Source organism: Amphimedon queenslandica, unplaced genomic scaffold (genome assembly GCF_000090795.2).
Source record: "Amphimedon queenslandica unplaced genomic scaffold, v1.1 AMPQUscaffold_13362, whole genome shotgun sequence".
In the NCBI taxonomy this organism is placed as follows: Eukaryota; Metazoa; Porifera; class Demospongiae; order Haplosclerida; family Niphatidae; genus Amphimedon; species Amphimedon queenslandica.
The window spans coordinates 60,853-78,939 of NW_003546402.1; the positions used below are offsets into that span (position 1 = coordinate 60,853).

Sequence of the window (18,087 nt, forward strand, 5' to 3'; positions counted from 1 at the left end):
GCCAGTTAGTGAAACCCTCATGATGCTTACTGGTCAGTACAACATACCTATAATGATAGGACAAATAACTAAGACATTTAAATGAAGCATTACTTTGCTCCTGATTGCTGGAAGAGAGCTGCCCATTTTGCAGGATCATAGAACTCAGCCTTGAACATTGGAGCAAAGTCAGCATATGAGAAACCAGGTGGATAGTTCTTTTCCATGAATTCAATGTATTTAGATGCCTTAGTTCCCTTCCATCTGTACCAGAACCACTCAGACCCAAAACTTGGCACAGAATACACTCCCCAATGCATGAATATACCAACCTTAGCTTCATCATACCAGTCTGGTAATGGTCGTTTATCCAGTGAATCCCATGTAGGCTGATACTGACAATCAGTAAAACCAAACACAAGGACTACCAGTACAAATATACTTGCAGAATACTTCATTTTTGCTGATACACATTATTTAATAGTGTGTAGGCCGTACATAAGGTGTTTGGGTGGGGCTCATCTCATGTATGTGTGACTGGTGTGTGTGAATTTGCTCGAAGAAATCAATGAACAACGAATATAGTTAATCAATAATGAATTAAATAATAATTTTATTTACTAGTCAATTTGTACACTACACTAAAAACAAGACACATTTATACACACATGCACACATGCACAAACAGATGAGAGAAATTTAAAAGATTTGATTAATAATGATCAACTTCCTTGAGTTAATATATCAATCGTGTCCTCCCAGCTACCTCCTGCTTCATTATAAGCCTCGTGTATTTTGCCTTCTGGCCATACCTCCTTGTATTGATCTACTTTCTGTAAGTAATCCAGTGACTGTGGAAAGAAAAAGAATTAGTTTATCAAATTTTGCAAAAAATTGCTAGAATCCACCTGCAAAAGACCCTGAACTAATGCAATGTTGATGGTTCAAAATTGAAAGCCTAACTATTTTGAAATGAGCTCAAACTTTTTACAAAACATAAAACCAATAATACGCATTATATGCATCAGAAAATGCAACAAATTTGCTTCTAGCCATTTATGACTTAAGATGAAATACATTTACATGTACATACTGTATAGCAGGAAATTTTCGTTGAGTGCTAATTTTTGTTTGTTTCATTGGCCAAAATTTTGAATGAAATTTTTAAATAATGAAAATTTAATCAAACTACAATTTTTGACCCACGACAGATCCTCGTTTTACTACAGCCATGGCATAGCAATCTGTGGCATCATCAGGCTTGAAACAGAAAGGCAGTTCTTCTCCAACTGATGGGCTCCAAATACCTTTATAAATGTTGCATAACCACAAACCATAGACATTTTTCCATCTTAAACCATACACGTCGCACTAATTAAGTGGGTGTGACAGAGAAAATTTATGTTAGGCTAAACAAAAATAAAATTAACGAAAATACATGTAACTTGTAAAGCCTGCTTGAAAAGACAATGAAAGTTTCTGGCAACGAAAATTTCCTGCTATACAGCATAACCCATGGTCATTGACTAAATTTTGGAGCAACTTAAAATTCAATAACAATCCAATTTTGATCAAAATCACAAGAGGTTCTGCTAATCCTGCTATACAGAGGTTCTTTCATACACTACCCAATAGCCTTATGAAAGGGAGAACAGCAACTGTATTATTATAACTAATAGAGGTGGGCAATACAATACCAAAGTACTCATATATCCTATACCAGGCCTCTAATACCAAATCCTGGTATTGAGTAGTATAGTGACTACTGACTACGCCCTACCACAACTACTTTGACATCATAATAATGGCCACACCCTTTAACTATTTCAAAAAGGCGGCTCATTTCCCTTAATCTTTATCAATAAATAATTATAACTTATTTGCACATGCGCAGTAGCTGACTACTTATTGAGTATCAATACCATCGATACTGATATTCAGACTACTTGGTATCGGTATCAATTCAAAATTTCTGGTATCGCCCACCTCTAAATTAACTAAATAAATTAATGTTTGTTAACTAAAATATGTTGCAGGGCTTGTTGTAGCCCTTCCAAAAATTGTAAACAACCAAAAAATCTACTAAGCAAATTATCTGATAGTGATAGTGTCCTTTTATACTGATGATTTTGAAAAGGCTCTTGTGGGTTGGACAAGTGTGACAATAGTTCAAAGCAACTAGAAGGTGCTGTTATTGTAAAGTGGTCCAGCTATGTAAATACTTCAGTGGTGTCACTAATCAGAGGCTCAGAGAAGTGTGACTGCAAAACTTTTAATTTTTTTACAAAGATTCTTGGTATCGGGCAGACCTTATTTTAAGCCAGACTTTAGCACTAAATTCCAGCTACATACATGTAGTACAAACATTTAAATTTACCTTTTCCACATCTTCTTTGTGAGCTATTAAAGCAGTTTCTGCACTGTCCCCATTGTAGCCTTTATCAACAATCTCACCAACTAGAAACAAGAAATCAAATACCTGCACAGAAAGAGAAAAAAATTAATTACTCCTCCAAGAAAAAATGATCAATTATTATTTCTAATTAGTTTATCATTACTAATTACTTTTTGATTGTCATTCTCATATTTCTTCAAAGCCCTAGCCACTCTAGTAGGAGGAAACCCCATACTAGATATACTCTCCAAGCTTTCCTTCTCAGCAGGTGTTAAACTGCTCCTTATATCAGGAAGACTATACACTTTAGGAGGAGGAGGGGGAGAAGGATGATATGACGAATAACTACTGGGCTCAGAGCTATAAGGGGGCGGGGCTGGTTGCTGTGGCAACTGGCCGACAGGCGGTAGGACAGAAACACCGGCAAATGGACGATGGGATGGATTGGGGGATGGGACGATACGGGGGCTTGATCTGGCAGTGGGCTTAGGAGCAACAGGAGGAGGAAGGGGAGAGGGAGAGGAAGAGGGAGGAGGAGGATACTGTATTGATGATGGGATTTGCTATAAAAAGATAAAATGACAAATAATTAATCATTGCACAAAATTTTCCAGAACTGCAAATTTCTCAAATTTTGTAATTTTTTGAAGATTTGCGAAAATTACTTCTGTGAAAATCAAATTATTACAGTACAAGATGGCAGACGGCATGATTCGCAAAACTAAATCTGCAAAATAAATTTTTAGGAAATTCACGAAATTTACAGCTCTTAAAAATTTTTTGCTACAAGGTACATGTATATCACAACATCATAAGCTGTGTCTGTGTATATGCACTAAATACAATTAGAATAACAGACATAATTGTGTAATTATATTAACTACCATGAAGTTAATTTACCTCTTGTTGTCTGTCTTGTCCTCCTCCTACATCAAACATTATACCAAATTCATTCCTTCTCGGGCTGACGGCCTCATAAAGATTCTCTGCAGGACCAATAGCCTCATAAAGACCCTCCGATGAACCAGAAGGAGGAGGAGGAAGAGGACCAGAGAGAGGACGAGGAATAGGACTAGCTGTAGTTATATAAAGGTTATCAGTGGCACCAGACACAGGGGGCGGGGCAGGACCAGACACAGGGGGAGGGAGAGGACCAGATACAGGAGGTGGTAGAGGACTAGTAGTAGTTATATAACTAGACTGTGATGATGGAGACTGTGAAGTATAGCCAGGAGGCTGACCAGGAGGAGCTAGAGAAGTAGGAGCACCACTAGACCCTGTATTACTAGTAGGAGGGACAGTAGTGGTGCTAGTTTGAGGCTGTAATACACTTTGTAGCTCTGAGTATACATCAATAGCTTGTAGGGCCGTAACTTCAAACGGATCACTCTCACCCTCAAAATCCCTTAGACTCATTTCCCCCAGAGGCTTATCAATAGCAGTACTTGTGCTAACATTGGCTACTGGTGGATCCAATTGAGCAGTACTATCACTAGGAGCTGGTACTGGAGTTAGTATAGTTGAGTTCTGATAGGGTATTAGAGGGATGGTGCTGGTAGGAGGCATCTGGGGAGGACATATCGTCCCTCCTCTTAAGCTGGCATAAGGTGAAGTAGCTTCACCAGCAATCGCTTGACGACGTAAATTAGCTTGTTCAATGACTTGCCTTTCCTTAGTAAGATCAGCCTTGAGGAAGAGAAAGAAAAAAGGAAATCTTATATACATGTACATGAATGCTAAGTTTGAGATATGGAAAGTTTACTCTGATTCTGATTTACTAATCATGGCATAGTAGAAATAGTAATTTATAAAAATAGTATACTCTATACAACGGGTCTTTCCCAATAATTGGCTATGACATTAACCACTACTTTAATTACATTTTCAGATACACATTGATGCTTCTTGCTATGTGGGCTGATTCCAATCACAAATTCTAGACTAATATATTAATTACAGTTAAAATATATGACAATTGTACATGTAGTGCGTATATTTACATGTACACGTACATGTACACATGAGAAAATGCAACTGAAACCAGTGATTATTTGTAGGTGTACTGTAACTACATTTAGATATCCCGAATTCCTTATATATCTGAGATTGTAGTTCGGAATTTATTGTTAAATTACATGTGTATTTATGCCTAATTAAATATTCATATACATGTACATGTACACTTGCATTATGTCTACTCACAATATGTTGAGGTTCATTAAGTTGAGGCATTGACCAATCCCTGGGCAAGGAGACAGCCTCAGGTATAGGAATAGGAGTCCTGTAACTGACACGTATACCTTTAAGAGCATAAGAATTGATGTAGGCTGTGAGGAATAGAGAAGAGATGATAAAATTAGAAAAATGAGCGAGTAATTCTTAACAAAAGAAGTTGAAATGAAGCACAAAGCGAGACTAATGTTAGACCATTAGTATGAGGGCATCACAATGGACATAAACTCACTGGGGCCCGATTGCCTCGATATAGTTGGTCTTCTCACCAGAGGACTGGTATCCGCCATGATACTGCAAAGGGTGTGGTTATGACGTAATGAACACACCGTGAGATCACGTGATAAGCAATTCATCACGTGATGAAGCTCGTGACTTGCTGAGTCAGCAAATCTTTAATAATGGAGGGGCGCGAGGGTCTTCTCTCTCAATTTGTGGAAAAGACAAATGCTGATCCATCCTTTGCTCAGGACCTGCTAGAGGCCACTGGCTGGGATTTAGAGGCTGCAGTGAGTGCCTTTAATGGACTTAGCGTTACTTCTGAGCCGCAGAACTATCAATTTGAGGAACCTGGTGAGAGTAATACTGGATATGTATGAGCTATGAGCTGGATATTAGCACCTAGATAGCTTTGCTAGCAGCTATCAATCAATAGCAATTATGTATATTGATGGTTGTAATTGTAATTGACAATGCATGTACAAGTATGAAATAATTATTGTAATTCTTACTTTTGTTTTTATAAATGCATTATATATGTGATTTCAATTATTTAAAGTATGCTTGCTAACTAACACTAGACACGGGTTTATAGTCAGTTATGATAATGTCATTAGCAGGTGGCGCGAAATTAATGTTATTTTTGAAAGTGAGCATAATAAAGGTTGTTTTTTTGTTTTCAGCTTTACTTGAAACTAGATTACTGTAATAACTGATAACTATTAACCAAGTTAACATTATTTAATTAAATTATATTTAATAAATTATTATTATTAAAGATTTCACCTTGAGCGAATACGATGAGATTCAAATGGAAGAGGTCACTTCTGGCGGTGGCAATGCTTCATCTTCCGACTCCTCTAACTTAACCTCACCCGAGAAGAAACAAGTGAAGAAAAGATCAACAAAGAAGAAGAAACCTACCAAAGGACTGGCTAGTGTCGCTGATGATGTTGGGAGTATGTTCCTTAATGTTGCTGTGTCTGAAGCTAAGCTTAGGGTTGGAGCTGAACATAAAGAGGTACATGTACATGTATTATTACTATTGTATAATAGTGGAGGAGAGAAAAGAGAGAAGTGCATTTATCATAGTTCTGTCTATTGTGGTCAGGGGTGGTCGGGACAACCACCTCAATAAATGAATCAAGCACTTCATCACTTAGACCAACCATGCAATTAACATCATTAATCATAATGTGAACATAATATACTAGTCAACTAGTATGGTGTACATAAATTTAAAAGGAACACTATTAGTCTCTGACCACCTCTAATTTTTTAAATGCAGAACCTTGATTTATCACATTTAGTTTAAAGTTTAAGAGAGTATTACATGTATAGTACATTTAGGTAGTTTTGTGCAGCAAAAATAAGTAATTAAATGATTATTTATTATTTTATATTTACGGTTCTCTACTTTCCTCCTCCTTCCTTCTCTCTTCCTCCAGCAAGTCTTTAATGAGCAGTTCTTTAAGCATTCCTTCCTTCATCCTGACTTTTCAAGTGAACCGGAAGATCTCCAGAAATTTATTGATACTGACATAAGAGAGATGTCTCACAAACACACACTGGAAAAATCCGGTAAGAACATACCGTATAGAAGGAAATTTTGTATGTAGTTAAATTTGGTGAAATTGGCATTTTGATAGCCATTTGCCAAAATAAAATCTGCCATTTTGAGCCATTATACGCATGCTCAATGGCACATGGCCACAAATTCTCCAGATTAAAATTCTCTAATCACCAAAACTTAGCAATTCACCAAATTTAACTCCCTCCAAAATTTTCTGCTGCCGTACAAGATGATTTATTGGCGAGGAATTAATATTGACGATTGGCGGTTCTATGAAGAAATCGCCAATATAAAACCTGCCAATTTGTTTCAATCCGAGCATACTCAATGGCACGTGCCACAAAATTGCCAATATAAAATCTGCCAATTTCTTTCCACAGGCAAATCTGCCAAATATTACTCCCGCCAATAAATCATCTTGTGCAGTATTATGGTAAAGTATTTATGATGTTATTTTATAATGATGCAATAAGAATAATAATAGTTGTTTAAGCATCAACTTGTTATTATTATAATCTGTGATCTGTTCTGCATTACTCCCCATACTTTGTCCCAATAAACGCATGTTTATCATAAACAATGTGTCTTTTTTTTTTAGGTCGTCTCAATTGGTGGGCTAGTACAGGGAAGCTACCAACATTAGAGCCATTAGCAACCTCTGGTGATGGTAACTGCCTTCTGCACGCTGCCTCACTCTACATGTGGGGCCTACCAGATCAGGACCTCATTTTAAGGACTCATCTCCACCGAATGTTAACCGATAGCATTCAAAAGGAGGGGATCCATAGACGATGGAAGTATCTCACAGACTCGCGTAATCAAGAGGCCGGAGGTCTGACCTTCTCCGACGAAGAGTGGGACTTTGAGTGGCACGAGATACTGAGGATCTGTACCAATCAAACTAGGCGTCGCCCAACGACGGACTCACTGAGACGGTACAGTACCCTCCGCCCACACTACGAGAGTCTTGAAGAGGTTCATGTATTTGGTCTTTCGCATGTTCTAAGACGTCCAATCATAATAGTAGCTGATGAGTACCTCAGGGATATGAATGGGGAGCCTCTAGCTCCTATATACTTTGGTGGTATCTATCTCCCTCTGGAGTGGAGTCCTTCCTCTTGTTTCAAGTCCCCGCTGGTACTCGCTTACGATTCCTCTCATTTCTCGCCTCTCGTTGCTAAAAAGGATCTCGAAATTGCTCAGAAGCAAAAGAAGAACTCTCGTCTCCGTCACATGCAGTCGAAACAAGACACTGTGATGCCATTAGTCGATCCAAATGGGTCACTCCTCCCCATTCTCTTTGCCTATGATCCAAAGAAACCCTCAGACTACCCACAGAAATGGAGCAACACAAAATGCCCAGCTGGTGAGTTTCCGGATCGAATTGTAGCACTACTGGAAAGCTATATGGACATACGGTGGATCCAGCTACACATTGGAGCAAAGTTTGGTAGTCATAATGAGTACCCTGACAAGGACAGTGTTACGATCCCAGTCAAAGTACCCAAGGTACGATTCCCAGCCTCTGTTGTATCCACTATTGGGGAACCAGAGTATCAGGCTGTACTTGTTAGCAAGTATCTTGATGACGTTCGCAAGAGATTTGAAGAAGACAAAATAAAGCAAGAGAAGATTGCAGCTAACCGAGCGAGACAAGAAGAAGAGATGAGGAGGATAGAGGCCAGCAGACCAGTCCCTTGTGAAGGGAAGGGCTGCACGCTATACGGTACCCCAGCCACTGATAACTTATGCTCTCAGTGTTACTCTTTATCTAAAAAGAATGAAAGTCAAGGAGCCTATGAGAGAAGTGTGTCTGTCCCAGCTGGCCAGTCATCACAGTCCCTCTCTAAAGAGCCCACTCCTCCTCCACTCACTCATTCAACAAGACCCCCTGAACTCATTACCAGACAAAACTTGACCACTAATGATAACAACAGTCCTAAACAGTCTTCACCAGCTCAACGCCATCGCTCTCCTCCTTCTACCCCTCCTCCTCCTCCTCCTCCTCAAAGTGCTTCTTCACAGCCACAGCCAGTCAGTCCTACGGCTCAGTTATTTAAGCCAGTGCCCAGTTCACCTAAAACTGATCATCCTCCTCCTAATGTCCGACCCAATGTCTCTTACTCTAGTCCCACGAGGAAAGTCGAGAGTAAGAGTCCCAGCCACTCATCGCGTGGAGGGTATTCCAGGGATCATATTAAACCGATCACATTAGATGAGGGAGGAGGGAGTCCTTATGTTCCAGGGTCTGATAGGAGCAGGTGTAAGACGATTGGTTGCGAGTTTTTTGGTAGGCCAGAGACGAATGGATTTTGCTCGGGTTGTTATAATCCAGGGAAGGAGACATTAGTGTAATTAATAATGTGCACGTGTTTCTATTTATGCACTATTACACAAGTGTGCAATCTTATGTATGTATCATGTATAATTTCAATTAATTTGTTTATTTATCAGGATAGTTTGTTATTTCTCATTATTTTTAATTAATGCTACAGTCACACATGCTCTTATCTTCTTGCCATTATCATCTTCTAAGTTCTCACAGCTTATATACAATGTATGTCTTCCTATATTCCTTCTCTTCTATTTTCTTTCATCAGGGTATTTTTGTGATAGCGGAACAGTTTATTAATTTAAACTCGATTTTATATAACTTGATTTTTAATTTGCCATTATTTTTTATAAATTAAAAGTTATTTTTCTTCTTTAAAACAATACAAGAGAGAAAAGTAGATCTATAGATGCATGAATCAAATGACTGGACAGAACAAAAACAAAAATACAAACAATAACAACAACAATAATAATAATAATAATAATAATAATAATGATTGGAGCTGATACGATGAATTAATGAGTAACACAATTACTTTACACAAAACAATCATCAAAATAATAATAATAATGACGTAATATATTACACAATAATAATGATAATAATAAAGCTTACTGTCAATAAAGGTAATAGTGTTGATGTGTCACTGTCTTTTACAAATTATATTAAAAGTAAGAGGATCTGTAGTAGCTTTTCCATGATATGAACAAAAGAGAGAGAGAGAGGAACTGTAGTAGTAAATGTGAGTGTGGCTGAAGGGCTTGTGTTGTTGAGAGGATAAAAGTTGAGAATGACAGGCTGGGATGGATGGGGTGAGTTTGGTTTACTTTCTATGACTGCTACTGAACTGAAGTGGTAAGAGAGACTGATGAAGTGGTGGTACCGACGGCTGGAGTGATTTTGTCTGCTGCTGCTTCTTCTTTGACGCTGAACATTTGCTGTAGGATAGATTGGTACGAAGACATCAAGATATCTGCGGAGGACTTTGAATTGTCTTGTTGATTAACGGTCATTGCTTGACTGCTGTTAGTACTCTCCATAGGTTCTTCCTCTTCTTCTGTCTTTTCAGTTTTAATGGAGTCTATAGGAACAGGGAGTGGATTACTAGCCGGAGGAGCAGCTCCTATCACGCTCCCATTGATACCTAGTATATCAGCAACTGTGAGTTGTTTGTTAGCAGTACTGGCAGTGAGCTTTAAGAGGCTGGGATCTATAATCAAACCAGAGGGAGAGATCAGGATACCCTCAGGCAGAACAACAGGCTGTCCTTGCGTTAGATTCACTTGATTCGAGAGAGGAAGGATAGATTTGACAGCATTAGCAGTAATGCCAGTTCCATCAGACAGTCCTTTACTTACCCCTGGTTCCAGCTTTGTCTTTGTTCTCTGGTTGGCATGACGCTTCACATGTTTACTCAAATGGTCGCTCCTCATGAACCTCTTGTCGCAAACAGGGCAAGCGAATCTCTTCTCCCCGGTGTGGGTCCTGTAATGGCGTGCAAGCTCGTCCGAGCGTGCAAACCTTTTAGAACAGTTCTCCCAAGTACAGGGAAATGGTCGCTCCCCGGTGTGGGTACGTATGTGTGCTTTTAGGTGGGAGCTCTTCCCGTATGCCTTACCGCAGCCTTCCCAAGGACATATGTGGTTTTTCTTTTTTGGTTTGAGACCCTGAGGTTTAGGATGAGGAGCAGTCCAGACTGTGTGCTCTACTGTTTGTACTTCGGATGAAGTGACGTCTTCTTCGTTACCTTGCTGGGGGACTGTTTGATCTGGAGAGGAAGAGGCTGGAGGCTCTGGTGGGGTATTAGAGGCAGCATTAAGAAGAGCCTCTATATTCATATAGACCAGTTGCTGCTGCTGGGGAGAGAGACCACTAGCTGCAGTGCCCGCCATTTCTTCCTCTCCGTCTTGAACTCCATTCCTAGGAGTCTCTGTGACTATGCTAGGCTCTCCTTTCTTTTCTTCTCCTGGCGTGGAGAGCAGGGAGGATGGTGGTGTGGGTTCGGATGGTGTTGCACCTGACAGCTGCTCTTGCTCGGTAGAAGAAGAGGAGGAGGCGGTAGAGACTGTACGGGCAAGTGTCTCTTGGCTGAGGTTGGCCAGTACTTTTGCAACAAGAAACAAAGCCGTTGGGTTCTCCTCGCCAGTCCCTGTTCCCACTCCTCCGTCTGTAGAAAGGCCAAGAGAAGGGATACCTCCCTCCAAAATAGCTGTGGCGGTGTGGCTGCCCTTGGACGGAGAAAAAGGGGGAGTGGGCCCGTTAAGGATTGTCTCGGTCGCCATCCCTTTTCTCTTTGGAGCAAGACCCTGAACCTAAAACAACAATAGTAACAATGTTTACTACAAGCTTAGAGAGTCTTACAATGGCTGTTAAAACTGTTAGATAGCCTGTGGAGAAGAAAGAGACAGAGCCCTATGGAGCGGTATGCTATTCACACCTCCCGATATAATGAAAGGCGTGGTCTAGTGGTCGCTAGGAGTGGGCGGTGGCTGGAGGAGGTGTAGCTGGTTTCTTGCAAACTCTCTTTGTTGTGGTTAACAAAAGAATGCAAGACATGCAATAGCTCAATTAGCTTGGGAACACACCAACACTCCAAAAGTCCAGCAGGAGCCAGCCACTCCTCTGTCACTAATTGCAAAATATGCAATAACAAGGACTGCCTTTATAATGTTTGTTTATTATTTTAAAATAATTATTATTTTAGGATAGTATTTTAAATAAACTAATCAGTGGACATAAGGTAGGAGACTATCATCACAGACTATAAAGATGTCCAACTCCCTTTTCAGATTAAACTCTTTCCAAGTCGGTGTGAACTCAACTTTGGCAGCTGTACATCGCCACTTCCCTTCTAGAGAGATAATAATACTAATAACAATCAATATTTATAAAAATTGTTTATTACATGACACAACATGAATATAACAAACAATATTCTCTCTCCTGGAAGATGTCAACACAATGTACTTGAATACATAATGCTCATCACTAGCTACCTATTAATAAGGCATACCAAACCTTCCTTAAAAGGGCTTGTTACATTACATGCAGTGACATAATGTATAATAGCGCACCCTTACTAATGATGCACGGCCAATTCTGGCTTCTCCTTCATGTGAAGGAAAGGGAAGAGAGGGTGATTGATGATGCTTTGACCTCAATGGGAGCGAAGTGCTTGTAAATACTTTGTTAAAGTTTGTTTCTCTGTTAATGAGCTCCATTTTGTATTTCTGGATTTCTTGTTTCAAATACTCTATCTCGCTACTGCTGCCTTCTTTGCCCTGTAAATAATCAATTATAAATTAATGCGATGTGAAGCCGTGTGTTTAGTATGATACTATAGTGCAGTTGAATTAATTTCAAAAGACTGGTGACTATATGCCAGCTCTGGTTGCCAAAATACAGCTTGATTTTAGAAAACATATAGTACTAGTAATGAAGTATAGTAGGAAGGAAATACACCATAGCCACACACAATGGATACACAATATCACATAATAGTAACATACATCATATCAGATAATAGTAACACACAATAGTTACATAATATCAGATAATAGTAGTAACACATGTGTTCTGATAGTCTACTTAGTGCTTCCAAGTAATCAAGGTATTAGCTAATCTTTTACTTAAGTTACATATAACATAGTGACATTTGTCTCCTGGTGTATATAATGTTAGACTATGATATTATGCTGTTGTTATGGTGTGAGCTACTTGTTTAATTGGTGTTTGATTGATCTGACAACATTTCATAACAATTGTTGTTATCATATATCATTGTACCAAAACAGACTCACAAGGTGTGGTATAAGGAATGAGTAAGCAACAAATATCTATTGAGAGAATGTGTATAGGTGTACCGTATAGCTCCAAATTTTCATTGGTCAAAATTTCGTCAAATTTGTCAGTATTTTTGTTTGACAAAAATTTTAACTGACAAAATTTATATTTCACGTGGATAGTATAATAACAAAAATGATAGAAATTTTATTGACGAAAATAAATTTTAACAAGAAATTAAAATTATGACAAATTTTTGACTGATAAAATTAATTTTGGAGCTACACGTACATACAGAAGTTACATGCTTTTAAACAAAAATTGTTTTTCAAAAAAATAAAAGAAATTTGACCACGTGCACTGACCTGTCTATAATTGAGCATAAATCATACTTCATATTTACGATACATGTATACCATGTAGCAGGAAATTTTGGGGGGAGTTGAATTTGGCAAATTGCTAAAACTTTGGTGATTGGCAAATTTCAATTTGGAGAATTAGTGGTCATGTGCCATTGAGCATGCATATGGCTCAAAATGGCGGTTTTTATTTTGGCAAATGGCTATCAAAACGCCAAATTTTCCAAATTTAATTCCCTGCAAAATTTCCTGCTATACTGTACTTCATTCAGAGTAGAGTTGATTCATGTACATGTACATGTACATGTACCATTTTGTATACTACATGTACATGTACATGTACATGTACATTTTACATTGCATAATTCATTACCCATTATTGTGAGTACTATATACAAGTATTAATATAAACATACACTACAGTATAGCTCCAAATTTTTGTGTTAAAATTTTTTGTGATTTTTATGAAACTTTGGAAATTGTAATCATGAAAAACTACCAGTCGCCATTGTAATAACTGCATGTCAGTTTATTTACAAAATTTTATTCCTGAATTTCCAAAAATTTTATATAGATCTATATGGTATGGTAACATAGAGCACAAAATTTTTGAGGGCTGTAAATTTTACAAATTTTTGCAATTTTTTGAAGATTCACAAAAATTATTTTGCAAAAATCAAATTATTATGGTGTAAGATGGCAGGCGGTCACAAAATAGATTTTTAGGCAAATTTACAAAATTTCCAACCCTCAAAGATTTCGCGCTATACAGTATGCCCTCTTAATTCTACAGATACATGTACATGTATTATGTTTTTATTTCCTTACTTTGTATTGTGGTGTCTCTAACCAATATTCTCTCTCTTTTCTTTGTCTTGAATACAATCGGTCGGATGATTGAGATGCAGCCTTTGATTTGGTACTTTGAACATGCTTCAATTTGACTCGAAGTTCATGCACGTTAGTTCTTAGCTCTTCATTATCCATTTCATATGTGTTTAACAAGGACACACGAGTAGTAGCCTCTTCTTTCAAAGCCTTTATCTCGTCTGAGGTATTTGTCAGTTTCTCCTCTAATTTTATCTTGCTGCTTTTAAGTACAGTATTGTCTTTCTTTATTTCTTCAATTTTGTCTAAATGGTTTTTAGTCTCTTTTTGTAGTTCATTTATTTTTACTGAGTACTCACTACAGGAGGTGCATTCTTTTGAATTTGCAGCTGTGAGGCTTTCTTCTAGTCTTCTTTTCAAGTGATTTATCTCTTTGTCCATATTTGTCTCATTCAGTGTCATTTCTTCCATTACTGCCTTTAGCCTATCTTGCAATTCCTGTATTTCTCTCTCATTGTCAATTTTGCTATTCTTCAAGGACTCTAACTCCCTCTCCAGCCCCTCCACTCTTCCTTGTAGTCTCTCATTTTCTAACTTGAGGCTTGTAGCTACTACCTCGGCCTTCTTTTTCTCTGCACTTTTAAACTCTTCTTTGTCCTTCAGTGCCTGGTAGAGGATCCCTTGCTCATAAAACTCTCTGAAGAGCTTGTCTATGACCTTAATAAGGTCCGCAATCTTCTTGCACATTCTTTTATTGTGCATGGCAGCATCTTCCAAATGCAAATCTCCCTCCATTATGAGCTGATTGAGCTCAATTCTCCCACGCATTTTGATTAACCTAAAAACCACGCCCACACAAACTGACCGAGACACACCCACACAATGGCGTCTGAACATAGCTCAGCAAATCCTCTGCAGGAAGAAGAGAGTATGGAGATTGACGACTCCCTTTACAGGTAATAGGAAAGGCTTGTTATTGATACAGCTTTAATGTCTCTCTCAGTCGTCAGAGATACGTCCTGGGTGATACAGCAATGCACAAAATGGCTGCCTCTAAAGTCTTCATCAGTGGATTGGGAGGACTGGGAGTAGAAATAAGTACATGACTTATGCTTATTTATAATTTGAATCTATTTACTTTTAGCAAAGAATGTTATTCTAGCCGGTGTCAAGGTACTACTTTATTTATTTTATTTAATTTGTTTTTTTTGCAATAGTCTGTAACAGTTCATGATACTAAGGTTGCTAAAATGGCTGATCTTTCCTCTCAGTTTTTCCTGAGGCCAGACGATGTACAGAAATCAAGAAACAGGTAAAACATTTCCTTAATTTTTATTCTTGTTATTATTTTTGCTTAATACTTTTCAGAGCTGAAGCAAGTTGTGAAATGCTAAAAGACCTCAATCCTTATGTTGATGTTAATCACGTCTCATTTCCGCTTGATCTTAACACTGATCTATCATTTCTAGCTGAGTACCAGTGTGTTGTTTTCACCGATGATATCAGCTTTGAGTTATTGGTTAAGATTAATCAGTTCTGTCATACCCAGCCACAACCTATAAAAGTATGGAAGGAGAGAGAGAAAGAGCAGGGGAGGGGAGGGAGTGAGGGAAGGAGAGAGAGAGAGAGGTAGAATTTTCTTTATTTTTAGTTTATTGCTGGTTTGGTGAGAGGTGTGGCTTGCTTTGGTTTTTGTGATTTCGGTGACAATTTTATTGTTCTGGACAAGAATGGAGAGGAACCAGCAGACTTCTTTATATCTCACATAAGCCAGGTTAGAGAGAGAGGGACATTCAAACTACATGTATATAGTGTTGCAAGCTTTTTGTTGTTGCTAATGTTGTTGTGTTATTGTTGTTGTTGTTGTTTTTGTTTACAGTCTAATCCAGGAGTTGTATCATGCCTGCCCAATGAGAGACATGGCCTTGAAGATGATGATATTGTAGAGATAATTGAAGTGATGGGAATGGATGAATCAATCAATAATAATCAGTTTAAAATTAAAAGTAACAACAAAATAATTTTATTATTATTTACTGTATGATATTATTGTTTATAGTATTAAGTCCTAGTAAGTTTAGTATAAATGTTGACACTAGCTCCAGCACTCCTTATAAGAATGGAGGAAGAGTGAAGCAAGTCAAGACACCTTTTAATGTTAATTTTGTGAGTTGAATATTTTAAATCTAGTATTATTATTAAAGGCTGGTTTAGTATTTTTATGCATCAAAAAACATCAGAAGCCCTGCATAAATATAAATCATTGACATAGCATAAGAATGGAAAGTCTTCCTACTACTACATGTACATGTACATGTATGTACATGTACATGTATGTACATGTACATGTATGTACATGTACATGTACATGTATGTATGTTAAGTTAACAGCTCTATTGGTTAATAGACAAGACACTTTTGGTTGCAAATGTGTGCAGTGCAAATTGGGCTTAAGTCTTCTCTCCCCTCTAGATCTTTATTCTCTTTTCCCTTTCACTTTCTCTCGCCATCTTTTTTCTCTCTCTTCTCTTTCTAACTCACACACTCTCTCCCCCCCCCTCTCTCTCATGCTCTTTCCCAGAGGTCATTGTCAGAAGAGATGGCTGCTCCCACTTATCAAATTGTTGATTTTTCTAAAATGGATCAGCCTCCCCACCTCCACCTCTTTTTCCTTACACTGGACAAATACATGAGCAATACCAATGGAGCATTCCCTAGCATAAAGTTAGTAAAATAATTTTATTTCTGATTGACTAGATCAAATTTATTATTATCTCTTTGCAGTGGAAGTGATGATGAATACTTATTCAAATTAGCAGCTGAGATCAATCAGATGTATCATTTGGTAAGCTTTTATGGGAAGTAATACTAATATACTAGAATATACTAATAATATACTGGGATATACTGTATTATACAGTGTTATACTGTATCTATGTATTTAGGTTGATAATATTAATGAGAAGTTGTTTGGGCAGTTGTTTTGTGCTAGTTCTGGTCTGTTGCCTCCATTGGCCTCAGTGTTAGGAGGTATACTGGCACAAGAGACCCTCATTGCTGTGACTGGGAAATTCTCTCCTTTAAAACAATGGGTAAGAGAAAATGGAGTATAATAATAATAATAATAATAATAATAATAATAATAATAATAATAATAATAATAATAATAATAATAATAATGATAATAATAATTGTAATAATTGTGTGTTGTTATTTATTATAGCTGTTTATTGATGCTGTCGAAGTCATTCCTGATCAAAGGCCACTGATTGTATCAACTGAGTGAGTAGGAGAGACATTATAAGATTATATGATACTGCACTTAGTGTTCATGTAAAAGAAATCTAATACATGTAGTGCATATAATAGTAATATGAAGATTTTGACTGAGGAGGTAAATTGATATGAGTGACATAATTTTAGAAGGGAGTGTGCTAATTGTTTTGTAGCAAGGCCCACTCATCATCTCAAAATTATATTTCAAATTAATTTTTGATGCATGTACATGTTCTTATGATAATTATTTATCAAGTTTGAGCTAATTCCAATCGAATTGCATTTTTATGAATCTTGAAATTGTTCGAAAATTTCATCAGGATGACTAAGAGAGTGCTATTACATTTTCTGATGCATATACATTTACTTGCTGAGTAGAAATTTTTATCTAATGAATTATTTTGCCTCAAGGTGTACATACGTACATGTGTACATGTACATGTACATTTTTACTTGTACTCCAGCAGTGGCATAGAGGGGAAAACTTAAGTTATTATTTCTTTTTAGTATTGATGACAGATACAAAAACCTGAGGATTTGCATTGGAGACGAATTATTTAACAGATTGGCGAGCCTGAAATTATTCATGGTAACGATATAAATTAATTTTTCTATTTGTTTGTTTACAGGTTGGTTGTGGTGCTATTGGTTGTGAGATGTTAAAAGGCTACGCTTTGCTAGGAGTGGGTCAGAGTGAGAGAGGAGGTCACATTATCATCACTGATAATGACATCATTGAGAAATCAAACCTTAACAGACAGTTCCTTTTCAGATCACATCATATACAAGTAATGGAGAGAGAGAGAGAGGGAGGGAGGGAGGGAGGGAGGGAGGGAGGGAGGGAGGGAGAGAGAGAGAGAGAAAAGGTTAATTTTATTTTTTGATATTTGATAGCAACACAAGTCAGTGGTAGCAGCTGCTTCAGTGAGGGATATCAATCCAGGTATAAAACCACTCATTAATTTGATTAATGTATTATTATTAATCATTTTAGATTTATCAATTGAACCACAGCGTTACAAAGGTTATTTATACATGATAGTTTTTGTGTTTGATTTTTATGATAGTGTTTCCTGGTACTGAAGAAAAGGTCTACAATGACAAATTT

General features: G+C 37.6%; 6 protein-coding genes across 6 annotated transcripts in view; 2 read left to right on the plus strand and 4 right to left on the minus strand.

Annotated features, from left to right (window-relative positions):
- Window positions 1–518, minus strand: part of LOC100640880 (tissue alpha-L-fucosidase-like) — a 1,601-nt gene extending 1,083 nt beyond the window's left edge. Inside the window, exons 1-2 of the mRNA XM_019997587.1 lie at window positions 94–518; window positions 2–47 (exon numbers count right to left, since the gene is read on the minus strand). Coding sequence (XP_019853146.1) covers window positions 2–47; window positions 94–437 — 390 coding nt within the window. The 5' untranslated portion in view covers window positions 438–518. The remainder of the gene's footprint in view (window position 1; window positions 48–93) is intronic.
- Window positions 519–530: 12 nt separating this feature from the next.
- Window positions 531–4,911, minus strand: LOC100641003 (leucine-rich repeat extensin-like protein 5). Its single transcript, XM_003387165.2, has 6 exons — window positions 4,839–4,911; window positions 4,577–4,701; window positions 3,275–4,060; window positions 2,545–2,937; window positions 2,357–2,458; window positions 531–830 (listed from the first exon to the last, which is right to left on the minus strand). The coding sequence occupies exons 1-6, from the start codon at window positions 4,894–4,896 to the stop codon at window positions 702–704; spliced, it is 1,593 nt and encodes a 530-aa protein (XP_003387213.1). The 5' UTR covers window positions 4,897–4,911; the 3' UTR covers window positions 531–701.
- Window positions 4,912–4,997: 86 nt separating this feature from the next.
- On the plus strand, window positions 4,998–9,036 carry LOC100641130 (OTU domain-containing protein 7B-like). The gene is made up of 4 exons (XM_019997593.1): window positions 4,998–5,179; window positions 5,605–5,846; window positions 6,274–6,406; window positions 6,997–9,036. Exons 1-4 carry the CDS (start codon window positions 5,008–5,010, stop codon window positions 8,751–8,753), a joined length of 2,304 nt encoding a protein of 767 aa, XP_019853152.1. The 5' UTR covers window positions 4,998–5,007; the 3' UTR covers window positions 8,754–9,036.
- A 37-nt stretch (window positions 9,037–9,073) lies between these two features.
- Window positions 9,074–11,201, minus strand: LOC100641257 (Krueppel-like factor 10). Its single transcript, XM_003387167.2, has 2 exons — window positions 11,095–11,201; window positions 9,074–11,045 (listed from the first exon to the last, which is right to left on the minus strand). The coding sequence occupies exon 2, from the start codon at window positions 11,013–11,015 to the stop codon at window positions 9,573–9,575; it is 1,443 nt and encodes a 480-aa protein (XP_003387215.1). The 5' UTR covers window positions 11,016–11,045; window positions 11,095–11,201; the 3' UTR covers window positions 9,074–9,572.
- A 230-nt stretch (window positions 11,202–11,431) lies between these two features.
- On the minus strand, window positions 11,432–14,531 carry LOC109582707 (protein FAM184A-like). Its single transcript, XM_019997589.1, has 3 exons — window positions 13,704–14,531; window positions 11,814–12,014; window positions 11,432–11,584 (listed from the first exon to the last, which is right to left on the minus strand). Exons 1-3 carry the CDS (start codon window positions 14,529–14,531, stop codon window positions 11,519–11,521), a joined length of 1,095 nt encoding a protein of 364 aa, XP_019853148.1. The 3' UTR covers window positions 11,432–11,518.
- Window positions 14,532–14,549: 18 nt separating this feature from the next.
- On the plus strand, window positions 14,550–18,081 carry LOC100641383 (ubiquitin-like modifier-activating enzyme 6; the record flags this gene model as incomplete). The annotated part of the gene is made up of 17 exons (XM_019997594.1): window positions 14,550–14,659; window positions 14,707–14,801; window positions 14,848–14,876; window positions 14,921–15,015; window positions 15,072–15,267; window positions 15,355–15,477; window positions 15,583–15,709; window positions 15,763–15,869; window positions 16,285–16,427; window positions 16,488–16,548; window positions 16,649–16,795; window positions 16,927–16,985; window positions 17,487–17,568; window positions 17,609–17,767; window positions 17,874–17,922; window positions 17,974–18,003; window positions 18,047–18,081. Coding segments are annotated over exons 1-17 (1,611 nt in total), but the record flags the coding sequence as incomplete, so codon positions are not given.
- Window positions 18,082–18,087: the final 6 nt, after the last annotated feature.